The 25339-nt window shown below is 36.0% G+C and overlaps 2 protein-coding genes across 3 annotated transcripts in view; both read left to right on the forward strand.

Moving 5' to 3' along the window:
- Positions 1 to 8388, forward strand: ATP5F1A (ATP synthase F1 subunit alpha). Its single transcript, XM_003759512.4, has 12 exons — positions 1 to 150; positions 1159 to 1237; positions 3526 to 3695; positions 5170 to 5343; positions 5427 to 5593; positions 5785 to 5933; positions 6249 to 6400; positions 6526 to 6750; positions 7101 to 7208; positions 7305 to 7449; positions 7858 to 8008; positions 8157 to 8388. The coding sequence occupies exons 1-12, from the start codon at positions 91 to 93 to the stop codon at positions 8236 to 8238; spliced, it is 1662 nt and encodes a 553-aa protein (XP_003759560.1). The 5' UTR covers positions 1 to 90; the 3' UTR covers positions 8239 to 8388.
- A 13041-nt stretch (positions 8389 to 21429) lies between these two features.
- Positions 21430 to 25339, forward strand: part of PSTPIP2 (proline-serine-threonine phosphatase interacting protein 2) — a 65946-nt gene continuing 62036 nt past the window's right edge. For both annotated transcript variants that reach the window (XM_012541144.3, XM_012541145.3), the window contains exon 1: positions 21430 to 21560. In XM_012541144.3, coding sequence (XP_012396598.1) covers positions 21528 to 21560 — 33 coding nt within the window. In that variant the 5' untranslated portion in view covers positions 21430 to 21527. The remainder of the gene's footprint in view (positions 21561 to 25339) is intronic.

Below are 25339 nucleotides of genomic sequence, written 5' to 3' on the forward strand. Positions count from 1 at the left end.
CGACTTGACCTTCGCCGGCGCCGCCGCCATTTTATCCCAGTCAGTCAGGAGGCAGCGGCTGCACAGGAACCCAGAGGAAGAGCTGCGAGGATGCTGTCCGTACGCGTCGCCGCGGCCTTGGCCCGCGCCCTCCCCCGCCAAGCCGGGCTGGTAAGCACCTTGCGGAGCTAGCAGAGAGAAAAGGGGAGGGAGGAGGACAGAAATGGCAGCTCCTTCGCTGCCACAGCTGCAGGCGCGGCACGAGACTAGACGGGTCGCGCCGCCATCTTCCAGCCGTGGCCGGCGGAGTCGGTGCAGGTCCCGGGCCGGGCGAGCGCGCGCGGCTTCGGATCCTCTCGTCAGCGGACGCGGGGAGCGGCCCTGGAGCGGGCTTCGGCCGACTCGGCTCGGCCTGCAATGTCCGCGGCGGGAGCTGCCTTGTGCCCCGTGAAGGTCAGGCCTCCCCCCGGCGGCCTCGGTGCCCGGCCCTAGCCAGCTTTGCAACACGCGCCGACAGTTAGGCTAGGCTAGCCTTGTTTCCAAAGGCAAGGGTCCGGCGTGCTGAGGGAAGCGCCAGACACGGCCTGTGGCTGGCGGCCGTGAGTTTGAAGGTCGCCGGGGCCTAGGTTCGCCCCTTCATCGAGCCTCCTTAGAAACGGGAGGGATTGGTGGCCGAGAGAAAACCTTTAAATAGGTAATGACATTTCAAGTACGAGGTGCTGCAGGGAGCACGACATTCGTAGGTTACATGTAATCTAACCAGTGCGGCCAAAAGTTTTGCAAATTAATGCAATAAAGACTTTGCGGGTTGGAGAAGGGCCGTCCCTTCGGTTTATTGTTGGGGGCCTAAATTTAAGTTCCAGTTGTGCTATTAGTACTTGTGACCTTGAGCAAGTCACTTAACTGCTCATCCAAAAACTATTGGATTAGTTGTGTTCTGCAGACTTTTAGCCTTAGGTCAACGACAGGTGCTGGTTTTTGGACAGTGAGTTTTCTTTGCTATGTGACCCTGAAGAGCGTAACACTGAAAAGGACTAATAAAGGTCATAATGGTAAAGATTCTTGAGTTTTTATCACTAAAATTTCTTCCTTAAAGTGAAGTGGGAATTAACTAAGTTATTGCATAATAACTTAAAAGTTTATAGTAACTAATTATTTAATGATTTTCTTTGGGCTCAGGTCTCCAGAAATGCCTTGGGAGCAGCCTTTGTTGCAACCAGGAACCTCCATTCCTCTAACAACCGCCTTCAGAAGTCTGGTAAATTCAAATTTATATTTTTAAGCCATGTAGAAAGGTTATTTTGAAATTATTTCAGGAAAGGTGAGCCTTGATTTAATTAGACAGGAATTTTTAAAAATAACTTTTCTAGAGCATTTTTTGAGAAAGCCGTATTCTGCTTCATTGTTCACATCTTTGCACAATCTCCCTTCTCCCCCCTTGCTTGGAATGTACTTTTTCTTCATCGCCACTTTCTACAATATCTAGTTTTTTTTTTTTTTCCCAGAGACCCAACTTAAATGCCACCTTTTACAAGAAGCCTTTATTTATTCCCCATCCTTGCAAAAGTATGCAAAATTTCCTTATATGTATATATATTTTTGTAAATGCATGTGTGCATTTGTTGTCTCTGGGTTAAATGTAAGCTCTCCGAGCAGAAATTATTTCATTTTTGGTATATAGTGGGTATTTAATAAATGCGTCTTTAATTTTGGATTGCTATCTCTGGTTCCCATTTCTCAATATTTTATTTCCCAATTACATGTAAAAATAGTTGACAACATTTTTGCAAGATTTTTGAGTTGCAGATTTTTTTCTTCCCTCCCTTAGTTCTCTCCTCCTTAAGACATAGAGTAATTTCATATAGGTTATACATGTAAAAATCATGTAACATATATATCCATATTTGACATGTTTTGAAAGAAAAATTAGAATGGGGGAGAGGGGAGAACCACAAGAAAGAAAAAGAAAACCAAAAAAAGATGAGACCAATGTGTTTTTGATCCACATTTAGTCTTCATAGACTTCATTGAGTTTCTTCTGGATATGGATGGCATTTTTCTTCCCAGGTTCATTGGAATTGTCTTGAATGACTATATTGCTGAGAGACAAGTCTTTATGATAGTTGAACTTCACGTAATCTTGCAGTTACTGAGTACAATATTGTCTTGGTTTTACTCAACATCAATCAGTTCACATAAATCTTTCCAGGTTTTTCTAAAATTGCCTTGCTCATAGTATCTTAAATAATAATCCATTACATCCGTATACTGTAACTTATTCAGTTATTCCCTAATTGATAGGCTTCTGCTCAATTTTCAATTCCTTGCCATTCCAAAAACAAACAAACAAACAAACTACATTTTTGCATATGTTGGTCCTTAATTTGACTGCTGTGATTTTTCTGCCATTTCAATTCCATTTGGGATTTCAGGGTCCTCTAATGCAATGAAATATTTATTTCTGTCTTAGAAATGCAATGTTACAGAACATTATCTTTGTTTTTCAGATAAGAAAATTGAGACCTAAAGAATTTAAGAACTTAAACTAAGGTCATACAGTTAGTGAAATTTCCTATTAATAATAGTGAAAATAATCTTTTAACATAGACTGAACATAGGTATTAAAGGAACCAGGATCCAGTATAACCCTTAAAAGAATAAGGGAGTAAAGGGAACTTTAAAGATGAAATAGTTTGAGACTTATTTATTCTATACTTTGTAAACGTCAACATTGATCTATTTTAGTGTTAAACGATCCATTGCCAATGATTTATTGAGGCAATTGAGATTAAAAACTTGCCCAGGGTCATACAGCCAGGACTTCTTAAGTGTCTTGAGTCTGGATTTGAATTCGGGGTCAACACTCTGCATTGCACCATCTAGCTGCCCCTATTGTGTTTTTTTAAAAGTCCAAATTCAAGTGCTACAGCTTTAACCAATACTAATAGCTATTTTCTCTCATTTGAGCCTCACTGACTTGTTAAAAGCTTTTGTTGGAGGTGGCAGAGCTCTGATTTACAAAAAAATAAATTCTTAATGCATCCTCAGTTAGCTTATTTTCAGTCCTCTTTAGAAGTGTGGGAAAGTTTTGGAAAGGCATCATTTATATAAAAAGGCATTTGAAAACAAACTATTAAACCATATATTGGTACTGCCTAGATTTCCTAATTGTATTCTGATTTATAAACTAAGAACACAAAATCTGTACTAGCTGGTAGAATAATATAACTTTTCACTTCCACTAAAGAATTTCGTTCCCAAAATAACCAAATACACAAGGAATAGAAGAGGATATTTCTTGAAGGACTATTTGATGTTCTTTTGTTCTCTCACTTGATTTGGATTGACTTGTTCTCAAGCTAATAAGTTAAAGCCTATTTTCATAGTTGGAATGTTACCTTATTGAATGGAGCTTTTTATCTTTTTGATCTAGGTGTGTATTTTGAATATTGTCATGTGTGATTTATTAAATGAATTCCATATGTTGCAAACTTATTTTCAAGAAGCCAAAAAATGAACATGTAATGTTCTTAATGTATTTAATAGGCACTGCTGAAGTGTCCTCTATTCTGGAAGAGCGTATTTTGGGAGCTGATACCTCTGTTGACCTTGAAGAAACTGGGAGAGTCCTTTCTATTGGTGATGGTATTGCTCGTGTACATGGATTAAGAAATGTTCAGGCAGAGGAAATGGTGGAATTTTCTTCAGGTCTTAAGGTAAATCTCTTTGTGGCAACACAATGTTTTCAAGTTCTTAGTAATCCCTTCATCTGGCGGGATACCTCGTAGCAGAGGTGTCAGACTAGCAGCTGAAATCATATTAATGTAATTGGGAAATAAAGCTTAAACAAAAATACAGTGAAAAATGCATAACATTAATGTGTGGTTTTCTAAGTCATTGTGTGGCAGCAAGGAATTATTTCTATTTGGGTTTTTGTCATGATAGTCTTAAGCTTTTGACTGGAGTTCAGGCCTTTGATTTCATATTTGTGAGAATTTCTCATGTCAAAACTCCTTTTCATCTATAACTTAGGGTTATCTTTAAGACACTAAAAGATTAAATGACATGTGGGCATGTGTTAAATATCTTTTTTAGACTACTTGAATGTTTTTGGAAGGGCTAGTTTCTTTGTTTTATACCCAACTTCATTCATTGTAAGAAATATAAAGTAAATGTTAAAGCCATTAAATGAATGGTGGATGGAACACACTGATGACTAATTTGTGGCTCAGAAATTCAGTATGTGCAAGCCCTATCCTAAAATGCAATTGGTTAGTCTTGCTCCATAAACTTTTTCAAATAGATATTTTCAAATCTGTGCCAACGCTTATAAATATGGATTAAATACTTATTTTTAAAAATCACAAGTAATTTCTATAAATTGTTTTCATAATGATAGTGTTGGTATAGACTTTTAGTATTCCTATTCAAGTGTGCTTGAAGTTTGGGGCAAATTGAAATTTTTTTTGAGTCATGTGGTTGAGATTAACCTGTTTTTAGAATCATTTTTTTCTTAAGTTGGGTTCCCCTGGATTGGGAAAATGTGGTATTTCGAAAATAACTGTTGAGGAGAGAGTGATCCTTTGGTAGATGGCTTATTTTGAGACAAGAATGGCAGTTGTTTCGATATGGACTTTTTTTGTTTTGTTTTGTTTTACTGTATTCATCTTTACTATTGTGCCCAAGTTTTAAATTATACTTTAGGCTCTTGTTTATAGTATAATTTCTCTTCTGAATATGATTGAGGAGCCAATCCAATCACTATTAGATGGTTACAATGAATTTTAGGGCTTAACACTTGGGGAAATTGGTAATTAGTTCTTTATCTTAGCTTGAAAATTCTAGATTCCTATAATAAAATGAATAAATTGAAGATCTGTTGAAAAATTGGAAGGGAATTTTAATTAGCTTCAAAAATAGATTGAATTCAAAGCTAAGGCTATACGAAGATTTTTTTCTTCTGCCTTTAAAAAAAATTCTTCATTGGTTAACAGGACAGAAAATAAAGGCATACAGATATGTCTGTAGTCAAATATTCATATTACCTACAAATAATTAACATAACAGAAAAGAAAAGCATAAGTATTATTTCTTTTTGTCCTATTTTGCATTATCAATCTACAAACTATTGTGGCCTTTTTAAAATTCCCACAGTATTTATTGAATTTCTGTTATTTATATTTCTTTTAGGGTATGTCCCTGAACTTGGAACCTGACAATGTTGGTGTTGTCGTGTTTGGTAATGATAAATTGATTAAAGAAGGAGATATTGTAAAGAGAACAGGAGCCATTGTGGATGTTCCTGTTGGTGAGGAACTTTTGGGCCGTGTCGTAGATGCTCTGGGCAACGCCATTGATGGAAAGGTAGATTTAAAACTAATTTTAAAGAACTGGGTTGGTGGGAAGGGTGTAAAACAATGCTTAGTAAAAATTCTTTTCTTTTAAAGGGTCCAATTGGTTCCAAAACTCGTCGACGAGTTGGTCTGAAGGCCCCTGGAATCATTCCAAGAATTTCTGTGCGTGAGCCCATGCAGACTGGCATTAAGGCTGTGGATAGCTTGGTACCAATTGGCCGTGGACAGCGTGAACTGATTATTGGTGACAGACAGACTGGGTAAAGATATAACAATATTAACACTTCTGTTTTCTCCAAAAGAAGATTCCTTAGGTTATTCAGCTTAAATCCAATTTGTTGTCATTGTTATATTCAAAAAGTATAATGGGTATATTCATGATTTAATCAGTTAGTGGCTAGTAAAATGTGAATTGACATGATTCTAACTATTTAATTTAAATCTATTTTAGCAAAACATCAATTGCTATTGATACAATCATTAATCAGAAACGTTTTAATGATGGAACTGATGAAAAGAAGAAGCTATACTGTATTTATGTTGCTATTGGTCAGAAGAGATCCACTGTTGCTCAGCTGGTGAAGAGACTTACAGATGCAGGTATTTAGGAGCCCTTTATGCTGAACATTTTTGTGTAATATTAACTGCCTTCAAAATAGTTTTTTAAAAAAAATTTCAGAGATGGCTACTGGAAATTTTAATTGTTCCCTTAAAGAAGTAGCTGTTTCTACTAATCTGAAGCACTTGATCACAGTTTTAATTATGATATTATAAAATTAATTTTTTGATATTTAATTTGATGGATTCTGAATTAAAAATCTCTTATGTTGCTGTTTTCTGGTTATTTTCACAATTTGGGGAACCTGACTTTTAAATTGTAATTACTTGAAATCTGGAACTCCTTTCTCTCTTCAGATGCCATGAAATACACCATCGTGGTTTCAGCCACTGCATCTGATGCTGCTCCACTTCAGTACTTGGCTCCTTATTCTGGATGCTCTATGGGAGAATATTTCCGAGATAATGGCAAACATGCTCTAATTATCTATGATGACTTGTCCAAACAGGTTGAGTGGATTTCATTTTTAAATTGGGAAGTGTTAAAAGGGTGATGTTGAATATTGGTTGGGTTTTAAACTTCATTTCAAAGAACATGTCATTCTTTTTACACTTTTTTTCTGTTTATTGCTAGGCTGTTGCCTACCGTCAGATGTCTCTGTTGCTCCGTCGTCCTCCTGGTCGGGAGGCTTATCCTGGTGATGTGTTCTACCTGCACTCCCGTCTGCTGGAGAGAGCAGCTAAAATGAATGACACTTTTGGAGGTGGTTCTTTGACTGCACTTCCAGTGATTGAAACACAGGCTGGTGATGTGTCAGCATACATTCCAACAAATGTCATCTCCATCACTGATGGACAGGTATTTGTTAAATCATAATAGTTTGATAATTATCTTTTTCATTTGTTAATATATTGTGATTTTTGTCAGGGTGGTAGGTTTTTAGACAGCAAGAAATCTCCTCACTATAAAGGAGGAAACAAACTTGGTAAACTGTCATGACCCAGATGATGATACAGTGGAAAGATTTCTGGCTCAGATGTTTCCTATTTATATAATCATATCCCCTTAATAGTTAGTGATATGTCTGAGAGATCTTAAGACTTTATTTAAGCACTAGTTTTAAGTTTTTTAAATGTTTAATTCTCAAATCTTTAGTAAGTTTTTCTTGTATTTGTCAATGTCCGTAATTTAATTTTTCTCATTTACAGATTTTCTTGGAAACAGAGTTGTTCTACAAAGGTATCCGCCCTGCCATTAATGTTGGTTTGTCTGTGTCCCGTGTCGGATCAGCTGCTCAAACCAGAGCAATGAAACAGGTAATTTGATGTCACAGTTGTAAAGTTAACAAAATCTTAAAATTCGTATCTGATTAATAAGGAACTCATAATCCAAGTTTATCTTCTGCACTCTAGGTGGCAGGTACCATGAAGCTGGAGTTGGCTCAGTATCGTGAGGTGGCAGCTTTTGCTCAGTTTGGTTCTGATCTAGATGCTGCTACTCAACAACTGCTGAGTCGTGGTGTGCGTCTGACTGAGTTGCTGAAACAAGGACAGTATTGTGAGTTGTGCCTCTTGTTTTTCTTAAGGATGTAACTTGTCTTGCCCAAACTCCTCATTTTTACAGATGGTAAAAGTGAGGCCTAGAGAGATTAAACTTGAGGAAAAATATGTTGGATAGATTACATTCCTTTTATGAATATGACTTATTGATATGACTTGATTATATCAAATGTATAAAGATCTTTATACTTAAAGAAAAGTAGCCAAATGTGTCAGGTTATAAATAATATAATTTATCTCTTGAATCTGATGATGATTTTCATGGATCGTTTGTGATAAAACCTTAATTTTCAAAAAAAAAAAGAAACACATGTTAGACTTTCATGTAGTTGAAAAAGAATAGGCTCCAGTAATATATCTAAAATTACATATAATTCAAATGGATAACTGTTGACTTTCTTTTCAGCTCCCATGGCAATTGAAGAGCAGGTGGCAGTCATTTATGCTGGTGTCCGAGGGTATCTGGACAAACTGGAGCCCAGCAAAATCACTAAGTTTGAGAGTGCTTTCTTGGCTCATGTCATCAGCCAACACCAGTCCCTCTTGAATAATATCAGGTATCCAAAAAATGATCAGTTCCTTTGATAATAGAAGAGAAAATTTTGTGAATTTTGTTGTTTTTAATAAAGTGAAACCAGCAAAGTGAGAAATTTTATCTACTTTAGAAATTAAAACTCTTTTTTTTGGTCTTGTTTTTGTATACAGAACTGATGGAAAGATCTCAGAACAGTCGGATGCAAAACTGAAGGAAATTGTCACAAACTTCTTGGCTGGATTTGAAGCTTAAATTCCCACAAATTTTATCAATTTGGTTTTTGTTGTGTCTTCTAGTGATTCGGTTCCATTCATTATAGGACTTTAATGCACTCTTGCGCCTAATGTACAGAAATCCCATTATGAATAAAGGGTTCCATGTTAATGTCGTGTTGTCATTGAAGAGATTGAGCTTATTTATTTAAACTATAGATAGAATTTCTGGCACCAGATTTTAATGACTTTATATTTTGTATTCAAAGCTAAACTTCTGATAAGGTAACTGGGAAAAAGATCTTCGATCATTTAATCCTGAGGTTCTTAACCAGGGGTTGGTAGGTGGGGTGTCTGAACTTTTTAATCCCATTCACTTTTAGTGTGTTCCCATTATACAGATGAGAAAACTTGGGCAAAAAAGATTAAGTAACTTGCCTAGCATCACACAAGTGTTTTTACTTCAGATTTGAACTCAGATCTGAACTTCCTGATTCCACCATCTAGCTGCCCCTAAATATTTGATTGTTTTAGTATAATTGATTTGCTCTATAAAAAATAGACCATAGAGTCACTGGATTTCTGAAAGGGGTCTACACCAACAAAAAAGTTAATTCCTGGCACTCCTACCTCACCCATTTTGCAAATAAACGAAAATGAGGCCCAAAGAGCTTCGGTGGCTTGCTTGAGTTGATATACAAAGGTAATGAAGAGATTAGGTGTGAACCAAACGGAGTTTGTCTTAATCAATTCCTTGGTTTTTTCACTATATCTCCTAAACCGCAAAGTGACTGTTTTAATACCTTCTGGCATAAATAAAGACCAATTCTAACTGAATTTTGTAGTCTTAATCTGTTTAAGATAAGTTTCAGTACCTCAAGTTTTGTATATTTTTTTAAACTGGGGAGATAAGAGTATCTGCTGTATTGTGTAAAGCTTTCCATATAATTCTGTAATACAAAATAATAAAAATGAGCACTGGGGCCTGGAGTCAGGAAGACCCAAATTCAAATTTGGATTTAGTTACTACCTGTGTGACCTTAGGCAAAAAACTTAACCCTGTTTGCCTCAGTTTCCTCATTTTTTCAAGAAGGAAATGGCAAACCACTCCAGTGGTTTTTGCCAAAAAATCCTCAGATAGGGTCACAGTTGGACATTACTGAAACAATTGTAAGGCCATTCCTGAGTGCCTTTCCTCTCACATCATGTAGATGCCTATTGTCACTATGTCCTATATCCTCCCATGAAAAGGCCTTTGTCAAAGCAAACTATGCACTTCTGATCCCATTCTATTATTTCTCCAGAAGATTGTCCCATGCCATAATCCCCACTCTTGGTAATCTTCAATCCTTGTCTACTGTCTGCTTCTCTGCTGTCTAAAACCCTGTCTTCAATATATCCATCTGTATTATCCTATATTTCTTCTCCATGTTTAAACTTAAAATTGGTGTTTATACTTCCTTGTCACTTTTTCTTTGCACCTGGCTTCTGATCTCATCATTCAGTTGAAACTGCCCTGTATAAAAGATTTTGATTGCATATTGCCAAATCTGAGGGCTTTTTCTCACCATGCTTTCTTGGGTTTTGTTCGCACTTTTCTCCTGCTTCCACCTGTCTTATATCTGTCTTTGGTAACCATTCTTCCTGTAAGAGTCCCTGAAATCTCTGATTTGAACCTTCTTTCCTTTTCCCTTTATTTCTTTTTTTTTTTTTATATATATATATTTAATAGCCTTTTATTTACAGGATATATACATGGGTAACTTTACAGCATTAACAATTGCCAAACTCCCTTTATTTCACTTGTTACTTTTATGAATCATTTCTATATACAGTTGATTTAGAGTTATCCAGCCCCAACATCTGTCTAATCTCACTTCTTTAAGATAATGTGGAAATGTATGTCCCATGGACATGCTAAAACTTCCAAACTGAACTTTTGTCCCCAAACCTTCCCCTCTTTTTAATTTTCCTGTCACTTTTTGAGAGTACCACTGACTTCCCACAGTCTCAGAATTTGTGTTATCCTCTACTTAACTCTTAGGCCACCTTGTCACTCTTGGTCTACATAGAAGAGGCAGTATGATCTGGCAAAAGATGTACACAACCAGCCAACATCTCTTATAACATTTTAAGTTTTACATAACTGGTACAAATCGGTTTTGGTGGAATGTACATTAACCTGCTTAGCTTCACCATGGATCTTCATTTGAATTACTTGTAATGAAACAATCTTAGAAGAATGAAAAGGTACAAGTAAAACCTGTCATGAGTTATCAAACTAAAATCTAAAGGGACTTAAAAGAATTATATTTTCAAAATGGCATCTTGTGCTGCTGCAACCAGAAAGATTGGGCATTAAAAAGAATACCAAGATATAAAACTTCTACCATTATACAAAATGGTTACCTGCCTATGGTTGGGTCCCTGAATGTAATTGCACTTGGAGGATGGAAAAGGGGACTCTTGCATGAAGAAGGAAAAATTAGAACTTTAATTTTCAAGTCAAATCATGAAAGCTATGAAAAGGTAACATTCTGATATACTACAAAAATGTCTTGAAGAGAAATTGCTTCAAAATATGGTTATTAGGATGGGATTCTGTGAAATCCTCATTTTCAAGGAATCAGTATAAGTTTCCTAGTAATATGATTCATAGAATTATAGAACTGTGAAGGGACTATAGAGGCTATTAAATGAAGAAATACTTATAGACATACTGACTTGTCCAAAGCCATACAAATAGAAAAGATTCATGCCTATGCCTTCTATCTCCAAATTTATTCTTCCATCATGCCAACTTTCAGGATCTTGAGTGATAGAAATAACAATTTTGATAGAAGCGAAATTAGGAAATTAAATTTTTCCCCAAAAGTTATTTTTAAAAAAGAATGATTCCAATCAACATTTATTGGATCTGTCTTCCTTCCACTCGAGTTCCCATGTAATTCAAGATCATCAATTCTTTGCTGAAAGTTCATTTCTCTCAAGTATTGCTATACTATGATACAGCTTTAGGCATTCTCTCAAGTTCTGCTTATACTGCTGTGAAATGATAGCATTTATATAACAACTGTGTCAAGCACTATGCAAACTACAAAGATTATCTCCTTTGATCCTCACAACAACCTTAGGAGGGAGGTGCTATTATCCCAATTTTGTAGAGGGGGCAAACAGATTAAATGTCTGAAACTATTTCAACTCAGGTTTTTCTGACTGCAGTCCTGGCACTATCCACTGTGTGATCTTTATAAAGGAAAAGGGAGAACATTCATCCTTGGCATACCAATACTGTAAAAATTTACTATTATGTGACAAAAGATCAACAGTTTTAACATCTAGTATGTTGAGGAATCAGGCCTGCCTTTCTGAACTCAAATGGTGTATAACGGATTAAAAACTTTTTTAATCTGAAAAAAAAAAATCCAACTTCTCCCTTTCTTCCTCTCACCGTCACTGAATAAAACAAAATCCTTGTAACAAATACACAGTCAAGTTGAATTAATTCTCATTACTCAAGTCCAAGGAAAATATTTCTGATGCAGAATGAAGCAGTTAAGAAAACTATACACAATCACTACAACAATGTAAACAGAAAAAAGAAAAAGTCAAAAGTGAATATTGCAAAATTTTAAAGAACAACATGGCTTATGAAAAGATGAGACTTCCACCTCTTTCCAAGGAAGGTCCATGTGTGTGGTACATTGCACATATTTTCAGACTTTTGATATATTGATCAGTTATGCTAAATTTTTCCTCTAAAAAATACTATTTGTTCTATGATATGGCTCTCTGGGAAGGATTGGGAAAGCATATTGCCACTTCTCAGAATCATAACCAATATCAGGATTGGGATATAAACTTATTTTCCTGACTAGAAGTGAAGGCTGGCCCTCTTAGAAACTATGGGACAAAGGTGGTTGGATGGGAATAGTGGATAAAGCACCAGTCCTAGAGTCAGGAGGACTTGAATTCTAATTCGGACTCAGACACTTATCACTTACTAACTGGAGGGCCCTCAGAAAATCACTTAATCCCAATTGCCTCGCAAAACAAAACAAAACAAAACAAAAAAACTATAGCACATTACTTCTTGCTGGATTAATAATAATAGTTGACATTTACATAGTATTTTAAAGTTTATAAAGTGCTTTTAAAATATTTGAATCTCTCAGCAATCCTTCAAGATAAGTGCTGTCATTTTATATATAGTGAAATTACCTTAAAGAGTTAAGTGACCTACCTATGTTCTCATAGCTCATAAGTGTTAAATATTATATTCTTACTCATTTCTGTTGATTTCAAGTCCAATGTTTTTTCTATTTCAAAATCAAATTTATCATTTGTAACATTGACTTTAAATAGGTTGAACTCCCCTATAAAAATAAAGTTTACAGAACAGATTAAAAAATGGCACTCAACAATATGACAAATTTAGTGTTAGAAAATGTACACATTTAAATGGAAATGGAAATGGTGGAGTATTACAATAAACTTTGGATGGAAAATGCTCTCCTCATCCAGACAGAGAGCTATGGAGAGCAAATACAAATCAAAGCATACTGTTTTCACCTTTTTTTCCTTTAGTTTTTGTTCTTTCTTCATGGTTTTTCTTTGCACAACTTGACTCATATGGAAATAGGTTAAAAATGAAAGTACATGTATAACTTATATCAGATTGCTTGCTAGCATGGGGAGGGGGGGAGGTAAGGAAAGGAGAGAAAAAAAATTGGAATTCAAAATCTTAAAACAATGACAGTTGAAAAACATCTTTACATGTAATTGAAAAAATGATTAACTATCAAAATAAAATTTTAAAAATTAAATCAAATACACAAAAGATTTTTTAAAAAAGAAATGTTGGAATAAAATAATGCGGAGTGGTGATGGACTCTAGATTGTGCACAAAACCAAAAGCAAGCAGCTGTTACAGGACTCAGACCCCAAGAGCAGAGGCTGGCATATGGTCTAGCTTCTAGATCAGTCTGAAACTTGCAGAGGGAAAATCAGGGAATGAATTCCAGACCAAAGAGAAGTCTATGTAGTTTTGTTACTTTGAATCAGCAGAGATTTTCAGATGGCTGTTAGAAGTTGAATCCAGCAGGAGTCTCTGAAACTTCAAATGATCAATCTCACAAGTTTGTTGATCAGATGTACACTTAGGTCAGAAATGCAGAATCCAGACCAGGGCGGGTAGTGATCAGACTAGCTCCAGAACAAACAGGCACTAAAAGCTTGTAGGTCTTCAATCTGAACTGTCTCAGATGACCTGAAATAACATAAAATTCAATATCCCAAGAAAACAACAGGACAAGCCTATATATTCTTTCCAGAATTGTGACCTTAATAAAATCCAAAACCAGAAAGTATCTGGAAGAATGAGCAAACTTTCAAACAAAAATCCTAATATAAAAAGCTATTATGGTGACTGGAATGCTGATGACACAAACCCAGAAGATTAACTCTAAAATATCCCATAAGCAAAGCATCAAATCAAAACACAGCTGAGGTACAAGTTCAACTAGAATTCCTGGAAGAGATGAAGGAAAAAAAAAAATTAAAGTAACTTTATAAATGAAATAAGAGTGCTAGAGTAAACCATTGGAAAAGAAATAGAGTTAAAAAAAGAAAGAACTAGAAAACCTAGTAAAAGAGATATAAAACCTTGCTAAAGAAACAAACTCCTTGAAAATGAGCATGGACCAAATTGAAATTAATGACTTCATGAAATTAATAAGAAATTTTAAAATAAATGGAAAAAAAATGGAAAGAAAAATAGAAAAAAAAGTCTAAGATAATTGCAGAGCATTCTGCCTTGTGGTGTCCTTCCTCTCATGCCCCAGCCCCGCCATGCCTCATGTTGTCTTTCTCCTTGTTAAAGCTAACTTTTTTTTTTTAATTAAAGCATTTTATTTACAAAACATATGCATGGGTAACTTTTCAGGATTGACCCTTGCAAAATCTTCTGTTCCAAATTTTCCCCTCCTTCCCTCCACCCCCTCCCCTAGCAGGCAGATAGTTCAATCATGTTAGATATGTTAAAATATATGTTAAATCCAATATACCTATACATATTTATACAGTTATCTTGTTGCACAAGAAAAATTGGATCAATAAGAAAGAAAAAGAAAAACTGAGAAAGAAAACAAAATGCAAGCAAATAACAACAGAGTGAGAATGCTATGTTGTGGTCCATACTCAGTTCCACAGTCCTCTCTTTGGGTGTAGATAGATGGCTCTCACCATCACTAAATAATTGGAACTAGTTTTAATCATCTCATTGTTGAAGAGAGCCACGTCCATCAGAATTGATTGTCGAATAATCTTGTTGTTGCCATGTATGACCTCCTGGTTCTGCTCATTTCACTCAGCATCAGTTCATGTAAGTCTCTCCAGGCCTTTCTGAAATCATCCTGCTGGTTGTTTCTTACAGAACAATAATATTCCATAACATTCACAAACCATAACTTGTTCAGCCATTCTCCACTTGATGGGCATCCACTCAGTTTCCAGTTTCTGGCCACTACAAAAAGGGCTGCCACAAACATTTTTGCACATAGGGTCCCTTTCCCTTCTTTAAGATCTCTTTGGGATATAAGCCCAGTAGTAACACTGCTGGATCAAAGGGTAAGCACAGTTTGTTAGCCCTTTCGGCATAATTACATATTGTTCTCCAGAATGGTTGGATCAGTTTACAACTCCACCAACAATGTATCAATGTCCCAGTTTTCCCACATACCCTCCAACATTCATCATTATCTTTTCCTGTCATTTTAGCCAATCTGAAAGGTGAGTAGTGGTATCTTAGATTTATCTTAATTTGCATTTCTCTGATCAATAGTGATTTGGAGCACCTTTTCATATGACTACAAATAATTTCAATTTCTTCATCTGAAAATTATCTGTTCATTTTCCTTTGACTATTTATCAATTGGAGAATGGCTTGAACTATTATAAATTTGAGGCAATTCTCTAAATATTTTAGAAATGAGGCCTTTATCAGAACCTTTGAAGGTAAAAATATTTTCCCAGTTTATTGCTTCCCTTCGAATCTTGTCTGCATTAGTTTTGTTTGTACAAAACTTTTTAACTTAATATAATCAAAATTATCTATTTTGTGATCAATAATGATCTCTAATTCTTTGGTCACAAATTTCTTCCTTCTTCCCAGATCTGAGAGGTAAGCTATCCTATATTCTTCTAATTTGTTTATAATATCATTCTTTATGTCTAGATCATAAACCCATTTTGACCTTATCTTGGTATATAGTGTTAGGTGTGGGTCAGTGCCTAGTTTTTGCCATACTAGTTTCCAATTTTCCCAGCAGTTTTTGTCAAATAGTGAATTTTTATCCCCAAAATTGGGGTCTTTGGGTTTATCAAATACTAGATTGTTATAGTCATTGACTATTTTGCTCTGTGAACCTAACCTATTCCACTGATCAACTGCTCTATTTCTTAGCCAGTATCAAATGGTTTTGATGACCACTACTTTATAATACAGTTTTTTTTTTAAATCAAGTATTAAGTAAGCATTTATTGAATACTTCCTATGTGCTAAACACTGCTAAACACTTCAGTAAGTGCTAGGAGTACAAAGAAAGTAATAAACATACTCCATCCCTTCAAGGAACTTACATATAATATAGTCTTAGATCTGGTACAGCTAGGCCACCTTCATTTGCTTTTCTTTTCATTAATTCCCTTGAAATTCTTGACCTTTTATTCTTCCAGATGAATTTTGTTGTTATTTTTTCTAGGTCAGTAAAATAGTTTCTTGGAAGTTTGATTGGCAATAGCACTAAATAAATAGATTAGTTTAGGTAGTATTGTCATTTTTATTATATTTGCTCAACCTATCCAAGAGCACTTGATATTTTCCCAATTGCTTAGATTTGACTCTGTGTGCAAAGTGTTTTGTATTTTTACTTATACAGTTCCTGACTCTCCCTTGGCAGATATATTCCCAAATATTTCATACTATCAACAGTTATTTTAAATGGAATTTCTCTTTGTATCTCTTGCTGTTAGATTTTTTGTTAGTGATGTATAAAAATGCTTATGATTTGCCTGGACTTATTTTGTATCTTGCAACTTTGCTAAAGTGATGGATTACTTTTAATAGTTTTTTAGTTGATTCTCTAGGGTTCTCTTAAGTATACCATCATATTATCTGCAAAGAGTGATAATTTGGTTTCCTCATTACTTACTCTAATTCCTTTAATCTCTTTTTCTTCTCTTCTTGCCAAAGCTAGCATTTCTAATACAATATTGAATAGTAATGGTAATAGTGGGCAACCTTGCTTCACCCCTGATCTTATTGGGAATAGTTCCAGTTTATCCCCATTACATATGATGTTTGCTGATGGTTTTAAATAGATGCTACTAACTGTTTTAAGGGAAAGTCCATTTATTCCTATACTTGCTAGTGTTTTTAATAGGAATGGGTGTTGGATTTTATCAAATGCCTTTTCTGCATCAATTGAGATAATGGTTTTTGTTAATTTGGTTATTGATATAGTCAATTATGCTAATAGTTTTTCCTAATATTGAATCAGCCCTGCATTTCTGGTATAAATCCTACTTGGTCATGGTGTATTATCCTGGTTATGGTTTTCTGTAATCTCTTTGCATCAATATTCATTAGGGAGATTGATCTATAATTTTCTTTCTCTGTTTTCATCCTACCTGGTTTAGGTTTAAGTACCATGTCTGTGTCATAAAAGAAATTTATTAGGAGTCCTTCATTCTCTATTTTTTCAAATAGTTTATATAGTATTGGAGTAGTCAATACTGCTGCAGATTCCTCCCCATAGATTCTCTCCCAAGTGGAGTTCCACTGCCTCCCAGAGTCCACATTGCCCTGGTTCTGTGCTGTCTGCACTGGTGCAATCTTCAGATTATCTTCTGCTGGTAATTTGTTGCACTCCCAATATTTGTGGATTCTGCTGGTCCAGAGCTAATTCAGAGGCTGGATTTGCTAATTGGCCTGAGGGTTTTAGGAGAAGGTCAGAAAGAAATATGTGTCCACTCCACTATCTCTATAGCTAATTCTTTTAGGGTGCTAAACTCCTTTATGGATTTAGCTTGCCAGTTAATGGAGTAAATTCACCTCATGGTGATTACATTTCTTTTGGTTAATTGTGAATTCCACTAAGGAACTTGTCTTTTCCATGTAATTGTTAAAACCCTTTTCCTTGCTAATAATATGCTCTCCCAAATCTATTTCATATTTACCACTCCTGATATCTATTTTATCTCTTCATTTTGCCTGTAACTTCTTCTCATAAATCTACCTTTTGCAAAAGGGTGGGGGGGGGGGGAGAAGGATCATTTATACCTTAAAGCCATTAGCAAAAAAAAAAAAAAAAAAAAAAGAGAGAGAGAGAGAAAGAAAGAGAGAATTTAGACATTTTTCAAGAAATTATAAAAGAAATGATCCAACCATTCTGGAGAACAATTTGGAACTATGCCCAAAGAGCTATAAAACTATGCATACCTTTAAAAAAAACTTGAATAATAACTTTATTTTCAAAATATATGCAAAAACAGTTTTCAATATTCACTCTTGTAAAACTAGTCTTCCAAATTTTTCTTCCTCCTTTCTCTCCATCCCCTCCCCAGATAGCAAGTAATCCAATATATGTTAAATGTATAATTCTTCTATACATATTTCTACATTTGTCATGCTTGTGTATACCCTTTGATCTATCAGTGCTATTACTGTGTTGATATCCTAAGAAAATTGTAAAGGAGAGAAAAAGATTCCAAATGTGCAAAAATGTTTGTAATAGCTCTTTTTGTGGTGGCAAAGAATTGGAAAATGAGTAGATGTGCATCAATTTGAAAAAGGTTGAATAAGTTATGGCATACAAAAATAATGGGATATTTTTGTTCTATGAAAAATTATGAACTGTTGGTGTTTCTTTTTCCAAAACACAGCCAGGTGATAAAAGTTCAGATCTTTTATTGTGTCCTTCAATATAGCTCGGATAGCTCAGAGGCCTATCTCTCTGCTTGGTTCCAAGAGCTCCCTCCGAATGTCTCCAAATCCAAAGGTTTGTCCTTCAGATGCCAGCCAGCACCAAGATGGAAGATGCAATGCAATCTCTCTTGCCTCGAAGATAGGGCTTGTGGGCTTCCTCCCAGAGTGCTCCTCTCTGACCCCAGTCAATGTTCCCCAGAAAAACTCTTCAGCTCTAACAGCTTCCTGTATATATATGATCTCCCAAAGGTTAACTCTTCCTTCTGGAGAGAGAGGGATTCTGGGTTATCTCCCAGAGTGCTCTCTGGCCCTAAGGGAGGTGTGAATTCGGATATCTCATACTAAGCCTGAAATCTCTCAAAAGTGTGAACTCCATTGAGTACTTAGATACTTATGAGCTCTCTAAAGGTGTGAACACAAGCATCGTTTGTATCAGTTGTACTTAGTACCTTGTTCTGGCCCAAAATATCTCCTTCTAAGATCAAATCAATCATATTGAACCATGCCAAATTAGATAATTATTGTCTCTTTCAACTCCAATGGCTTAACAGTTTGTAAAGATTCCAGCAATGAACAAGCTGACTTTAGAAAAGTCTGGAAAGATTTACATGAACTGATGCTGAGCTAAACACGTCGAAACAGCAATACAATGTACACAATAATAGCAAGATTGTGTAGTGATCAGCTATGAAAGATTTGGTTCTCAGCAGTTCAGTGAACCAAGGCAATCCCAATAAACTTTGGATAGAATATGTCATGAGAGAAAGATCTATGGAGAATGAATACAAATCAGCACATCATATTCATCCCCCACCTTTTTTTTTTTTTTTTAATCTCTTATGGATTTTCTCTTTTGTTCTGATTTTTCTTTCCCAACATGATTCATAGAGAAATACGTTTTAAAAAAAAATCACACACACAAAAAATTAGTTCAGAACTCTTAGAACTTAAGGGTAAAGTGAATATACAGAGAGCTTACCAAGGATGAAGACAAGTTTGAGATTCACTTTTCTTTAAACTGAGCTCAAAAGTTGCGGAGACAGGGGCCCTGAACTTTTCTTTGGGAAGAACCTATTCTTAGAAATTTCCTAATTCCCCAGGGTCACTGGATTATTGGTCATTGTGCTAATCTCATTTTAAAGATGGAGCCATTTAAAACCATTGGAGAGAGAGGAACAACAAAAAACAAGACTTCCCCTAAAAACAAGGGCGCTGGTCTCTTTTTTGTGAGATAGAGCTCTCTGGATTTCCCTTCCTTGGCTTGCCCAGAAGTCCAGGCACCTGTTCTATCACTCCCCTGCCCATAGGTGGCTTCCTAAGCCTACCAATTCCTTTCTAAAGTTAAAGAAAAGGCATCTAATTATCTCTTGGGCAATATCAGATTAATCTTTCTATGATTATGCTTATCATTCTCCTAATTGAAAAATTATTGTAAGAGAGCCTCATTAACTGCAAGATTTAGTCTGAAAACCCTTAGCTTAGCATTTAAGGCCTTCTGGAGTCTGATATCAACCTTTTCTTGTCATCTTCATTTTTTTGGTCCTCTCCAAGATAATCCCTTACACCAACAATTATTATTAGTGGAGTCAAAGGTGGAGGGCTAATGTGGTTTTTGAATGATGAGCTGCATAAATATGTTAGATGTTCAGTCATTGATGTGAATTTATCAGGTTTTTCTAAAACAAATGAACATACATACACATGTATATGCAGGATTGTAAATGTCAGTAATTTGATAGATCCATGATTTCATCAATCTGGCTGTGGATCACAACCCATCCATTCCTTCCCATCCGGACAAAAATGAGTAATCATTTCTAGCAATATGCTCCAGCCTATTTTCACCCACTATGCCTTTTTTCATTATCCTTTGGGCCAATTGCAATTTTGATTGTCTTGAGAATGTGTTCCATACCTCTTAGCTATAAGGCAATACTGAGAGAGACTATTGATTAGAAAAAGACTTTTCCAGTCGGAGCAGCTTGGGATCATTGAAAGGGATATGCAAAAACGATTCTAATTTAACTTGATTCAACAAACATTTCACATTTTTCTTTTGAGCAAAGGTCTGTGAGAATAATTTCAAATATCCTTGTGCACACATCAGTGTAACTCATCATTTTACAGACAGGTCTTCATTCACCTCTCATATAAAGTGGCCTCTTGCAGTTCAATCATTTAATTCCCCAACCAACCACGGATTGAACACCTGCTCTGTGGTAAGTTCTGTGAAGGGAAATAAAGGTATGAAATTCTCCTCAAAGTGTATAGAATGTATCTGAGGAGATAAGACATTTAGATAGGAAAAAAAGTCAAAGAAAAACAGATAGAATAAAGGGCTACATTGTATTGGACAAACTACAAATCCTAGAAGTTCTGGAGACTGTAGTGAGCTGGAGTAACTGAAGTTTTCTTCAAGAGTATTCAATTGCTCAGAAAAGATAAAACTTTGTATAATGGATAGTGTTCTTGAAGTTAGCCAAACAGAAGTATCTTTCAATCTCACTATCAGGCAAATGATATTTCAAAGCTTGCTAGGTGGGGCAGTAGTTGGAGCAGTGCATTTTATATTAGGGACATCTGACTTCAAGTTTTGGCTCAGACACTAGTTGTCCCTTAGCCAGCTCATCTGTAGAATGGATAAAATGAGGATAAAATGAGAAGCTATGTAAAGCAGTTTGTTGCAAAGCTTAAAAAGTTATATAAATACTAATTATTGGAGATGATTAAAATAAACTACATTACAGGGTTTTCTTGGGGCTCAAATGAGATTAACGTATGCAAAATGTTTTACCAATATACATTACCAAAGTTCTTGAAAAGATTATGTCAATCAATTGCCCTAATGCGCTTTTTAGGAAAACCCAAACACAATTTCCTGGATACAACGCTCTAGTATGAGCCTGTCTCATTTCAGTATTTGTATCTTCAGTGCTAAACTTAGAATTGAACATATCTGTTTATTAATAGGTGCTTTTTCATGAAAAAAAAGAAAAAGCCAGATAACCTAAGCGTTTTTCGAATCTTTAAGAGGAATATAGATGTATGAGAATTTATTGTTGTAATTCAATGTAAACACAGATTTAAGTGACCATTTTTTCTTTTTGTTTCTATTGCTTGTGCAATAAATTTATTCTAATAATCTCTGCCTCCTGCAACTTCAGAACACAAAGTGAAAAAAATTAAAGAATTCCGATTTCTCGCAATCCAGTGACGGTTTAGGACTCAGGGGCGGGGCGGGTTTGACAAGGAACTCAAAAATTGCAGCCCGGTCTCGAGTTTTCAAACAGCGATCACTCCCTGCTAGCTGAACCTTAGGATTTTATTACCAAGATTCGAAGGTCATGAAAGCCTCTAAGTTTAGGGAGAACTTCTGGGTAAGGAAACGGGAGCGCTCGGGGATCGGGTGCAGTGGGCTAGAAGGAAAAACAGGCAACCTGTGCCTCAGGAGCAAGCTGGGGAAAGAGCCAGCTCAGCTGCAGTTGGGGGGTGGGAGAGAAGGAAAAGGGGGAGGATTGGGGAGAGGTGGAAGAGAAATGAAAAATTCTGGGAGGGAACTTTTGGAATCTCTTCGGCGGCAGAGGAACGGGGACTTGGACAGCTCGGGAAGAGAGCGTACTAGGGGAACCTTGGAAGTGCTTTCCAATTCGGAATTTCTGGATTCAAAGGGCGAGCTGGCAAGCGATATGGAGGAGAATCAACATTGAATTTGGCTGCTTTGGTAGTTTCTTCTGATTAGCATTGGGATAGCCAGAGAGAAGAAGAACTCGACTTTTCTTGGGTTTGTTCTCACCTGTCCGCCCGCTCTCCAGGAACTTTCTCAACTGCTAGATAAGGCAAATCCTGATACTACAGGGAAGGAAAAGACGGGAACTTTTCCCCAGACTGAATCGCCCACAATAAGCGTGCTTGTTATTCGTTTTCGCTTTTTCCCTTCCCTTTTCTGTTTTCTTCGAATGTCCTACCCTCTCTCCTCTTCTCTCCACTTCCTCAAGTTCTGGGAAACTAAAAGTGCTCTTCTCATGTAGTGTCAGGACTCTGCGCTTGGATCCACTCGGGTCTGAAACCATTTCTTAGAAAAGGGGGGGTGGAGGGGGGAGGAAGGAATTTTTCTCAGCAAGAACTATATGAATATCTACAAGAAATGAAGAGTTCTTTTTTTTTTTTTTTTAATGAAGTTTTAGGGCAGTTAGGTGGTACAGTGGATGGATAGAACACCAGCCCTGAAGTCAGGAGGACCTGATTTCAAATTTGATCTCAGACACTTAATATTTCTTAGCTGTATCACCCTGAGCAAGTCAAGTAACCCCACTTGCCTCAACAACAACAAAAAAAACTTTCCTGGAGATGATAATAGCACCTTCCTCCCTCCCTCCCTTTTCTTCCTTCCTTCATTCCTTTCTTCCCCTTTTCTCTTTCCATTTATCTTGCCTTGCTTCCATCTCAGCTCTTTCATCAAGATTTTAGAGCCCTCTTCTCTATTTTCTTCCTTTACAAATCGTAATTGAAGGGGCATCTAGATGGCAGTGCATAGAACATCGGCCCTGAAGTCAACAGGACATGAGTTCAATCAAATACGGCTTCAGATACTTACCACTTCCTAGCTGTGTGAGCCTGGGCAAATCATTTAACCTCAATTGCCTCACCAAACAAACAAACAACAACAAAAAAAAAATCTCAATTGAAAAGGGAATATTGTACTCTTTCTGTTTTTTTCTTTTCTTTGTGAGATTTTCCCCATATAACACTACAGTAATTGAAGGATATCCTTAAACAAAACACAAATTTAGTTTAAATTCTAAAAATCATATCCTAAAGTGTATTTCCTTTCCAAGGACACTGTAACAACTGAGGCAAGAAATGATAGCAAATCTCTAGTAAACCTCATTTCCTTGTAAAACTGGACAAAAATCTATATTAGCAAAGGTGAAAACTCAGTGGAGGAACAGGTGATAGACCAATAAAAACAGTAATTAACAAATATGTATTGAGCCTATCATAATACCTTGAAAAATCAGCCTGTAGTTAGAGAAATTAGAGTGGTGGTTCAAATTCCATCTCTTCCATTTATTATGTTTGATCTTGGGCAAGTTATTAAGTACTATGGTTCTCAATTTCCTCATCTGTAAAACTGGATGACATCTAAGTCTGCTTATGTGCCTCATTTTTGGAACCTGAATACTATTCTTAGTAAATAATTCACTTGTCTCCTATTCTCCCTCAATGCTTTCCCTTTCTCTACTAATAAAAATAACTCATTTATATAGTGCTTTAAGGTTTACAAAGCACTTCTCACAATTCTTTCATTTGTTTTTTTAAATGTATTTATTTAAATTTAATATAATATTTCATATTATATTATAGAATTTTATTATTATAATATCAATAAACTTAATAGAATATTTAAACAAAATAAGAAAGGAAAAGAAAAAAGAAAAAGAAAAAATCATATGCACAGCAAACAGAACGTAAGAAAAGATTCAAAATTTGAAATAATAAATTTCCATTTCAAGAAAGCCTATATTATATTTCACATATTCAGAACTATCTGTCTTTGCTTCCTTGTAGATTTTCTTTTGTTCTTGCTGCACACTTTTTACCTTATTCTTTTATTCCCCCACTTTCTTCTAGATGCCTTTTACTTCTTTAACAGATGTTTCCTTGGCAAATACCATACTGTTAGCTATTGAATCTGCTCCAGCTAGACCACAAATTCTTCTATATAACTAGGTGGCTCTAATAGATGCTACCAAGATGGTATTTTTTTTTCCATCTTCAAAGATGCATGCATGATGCAGAGAGAGCACTGGACGTGGCATAAACCAATAAGTATTTATTAAACCCCTCCCATTTACTAAGCACTAAAGATACAAAGACAAAAATGAAACAGCCCTTGTTCTCAAAGAGTTGACATATTTGGAGAAACAACACACACACACACACACACACACACACATATGAGAAGATACAAAATTCATACAAAGTGAATACAGTGTAATTTCAGGATGGGTAGGGGAATGCAAAGGGGAAATGGAGCCGATGACCAAACTTGTTTCTGTAAGAGGAACTAGTATTTGAACTGAGTTTTGGAGAAAATGAAGACTATAAAAAAGAGGATCAAGGAAGGAATGCCTTACTGGCCTAAAGGCCACCCTGTATACAGTCACTACAAAGGGTCTGGAACATCATATCCTAACTGAGAAAAAAAATAGGAAGGTCAGTTTGGCTAGAACATAGTAGGTTGAAGGGAAGCAATGTGCAGTGAGCTTGGAAAGATAGGCTAAAATTGGGTCATAAAAGGCTTTTAGTGCTGAATAGAGGAGTTTGTATTTTATCTTGAAGGTTAGAGGGAACCAGTGGAGCTTCACAGAGGAATATGGTCAGACCTACTATGCTGTAGATATATGCCGTTTTGAGATCTTTTTGGAGGGTGGATTGCAAAGAGAGGCTTGGGAAAGGGAAAATAATTAAAAGACTTGCAGTAGTCTGTGAAAAGTTATGAATTCTATGTGTTTCTTTTTTTTTCATATATAAAATAGAGTTACTGATATTTCTACTATTTCACAGGGTTGTTGGGAGGAAAGCATAAACCTGTAATTACTACATGTCTATGAAGTGTTAATTATTATATGAATTATTATTGTGTAGGTTTCTCTATCACCTTTATTTGTCTCAGTTTCCTTACCTGTAAAATAGAGATAAGAAGAGTACCTTCATCTCAAGGTTATTGTGAAGATCCAATAAGGTAATATTTACAGAGCATTAGCACAGTGCCTATGTAATAAGTGCTTAATAGATGTTTGTTCCCTTCCTGCTCTTTGTTTACATCTTCCTCATTAGCTTGTATAATCTTTCCATGTTAGTGACCAGGGGCTTCATACCTTGTACCTTTCCACCTCAGCTAACGCTGGTTCAGTTCCTTTCGAATGAGCTGTTGTTGATACAGGTGCCTTTAGATAGGGTAGGTCAAGATTATGAAATCAGTTTTGGGGATCCCCCAGTTTCCCCTTTTTTCTCCCATGTACCATTGATATTCCTTCCTTTTGTTTGGATACACTTGTATTTTCTTTCCCCACTCTTCTTCTCAGGAGCTGTTGCTCTGTTAAACTATTCATTCTTAAAACTTTGTAAGAAAGTCCTTTTCTAAGCCCTCCTC

Source organism: Sarcophilus harrisii, chromosome 1, assembly GCF_902635505.1.
Source record: "Sarcophilus harrisii chromosome 1, mSarHar1.11, whole genome shotgun sequence".
NCBI lineage: Eukaryota > Metazoa > Chordata > Mammalia > Dasyuromorphia > Dasyuridae > Sarcophilus > Sarcophilus harrisii.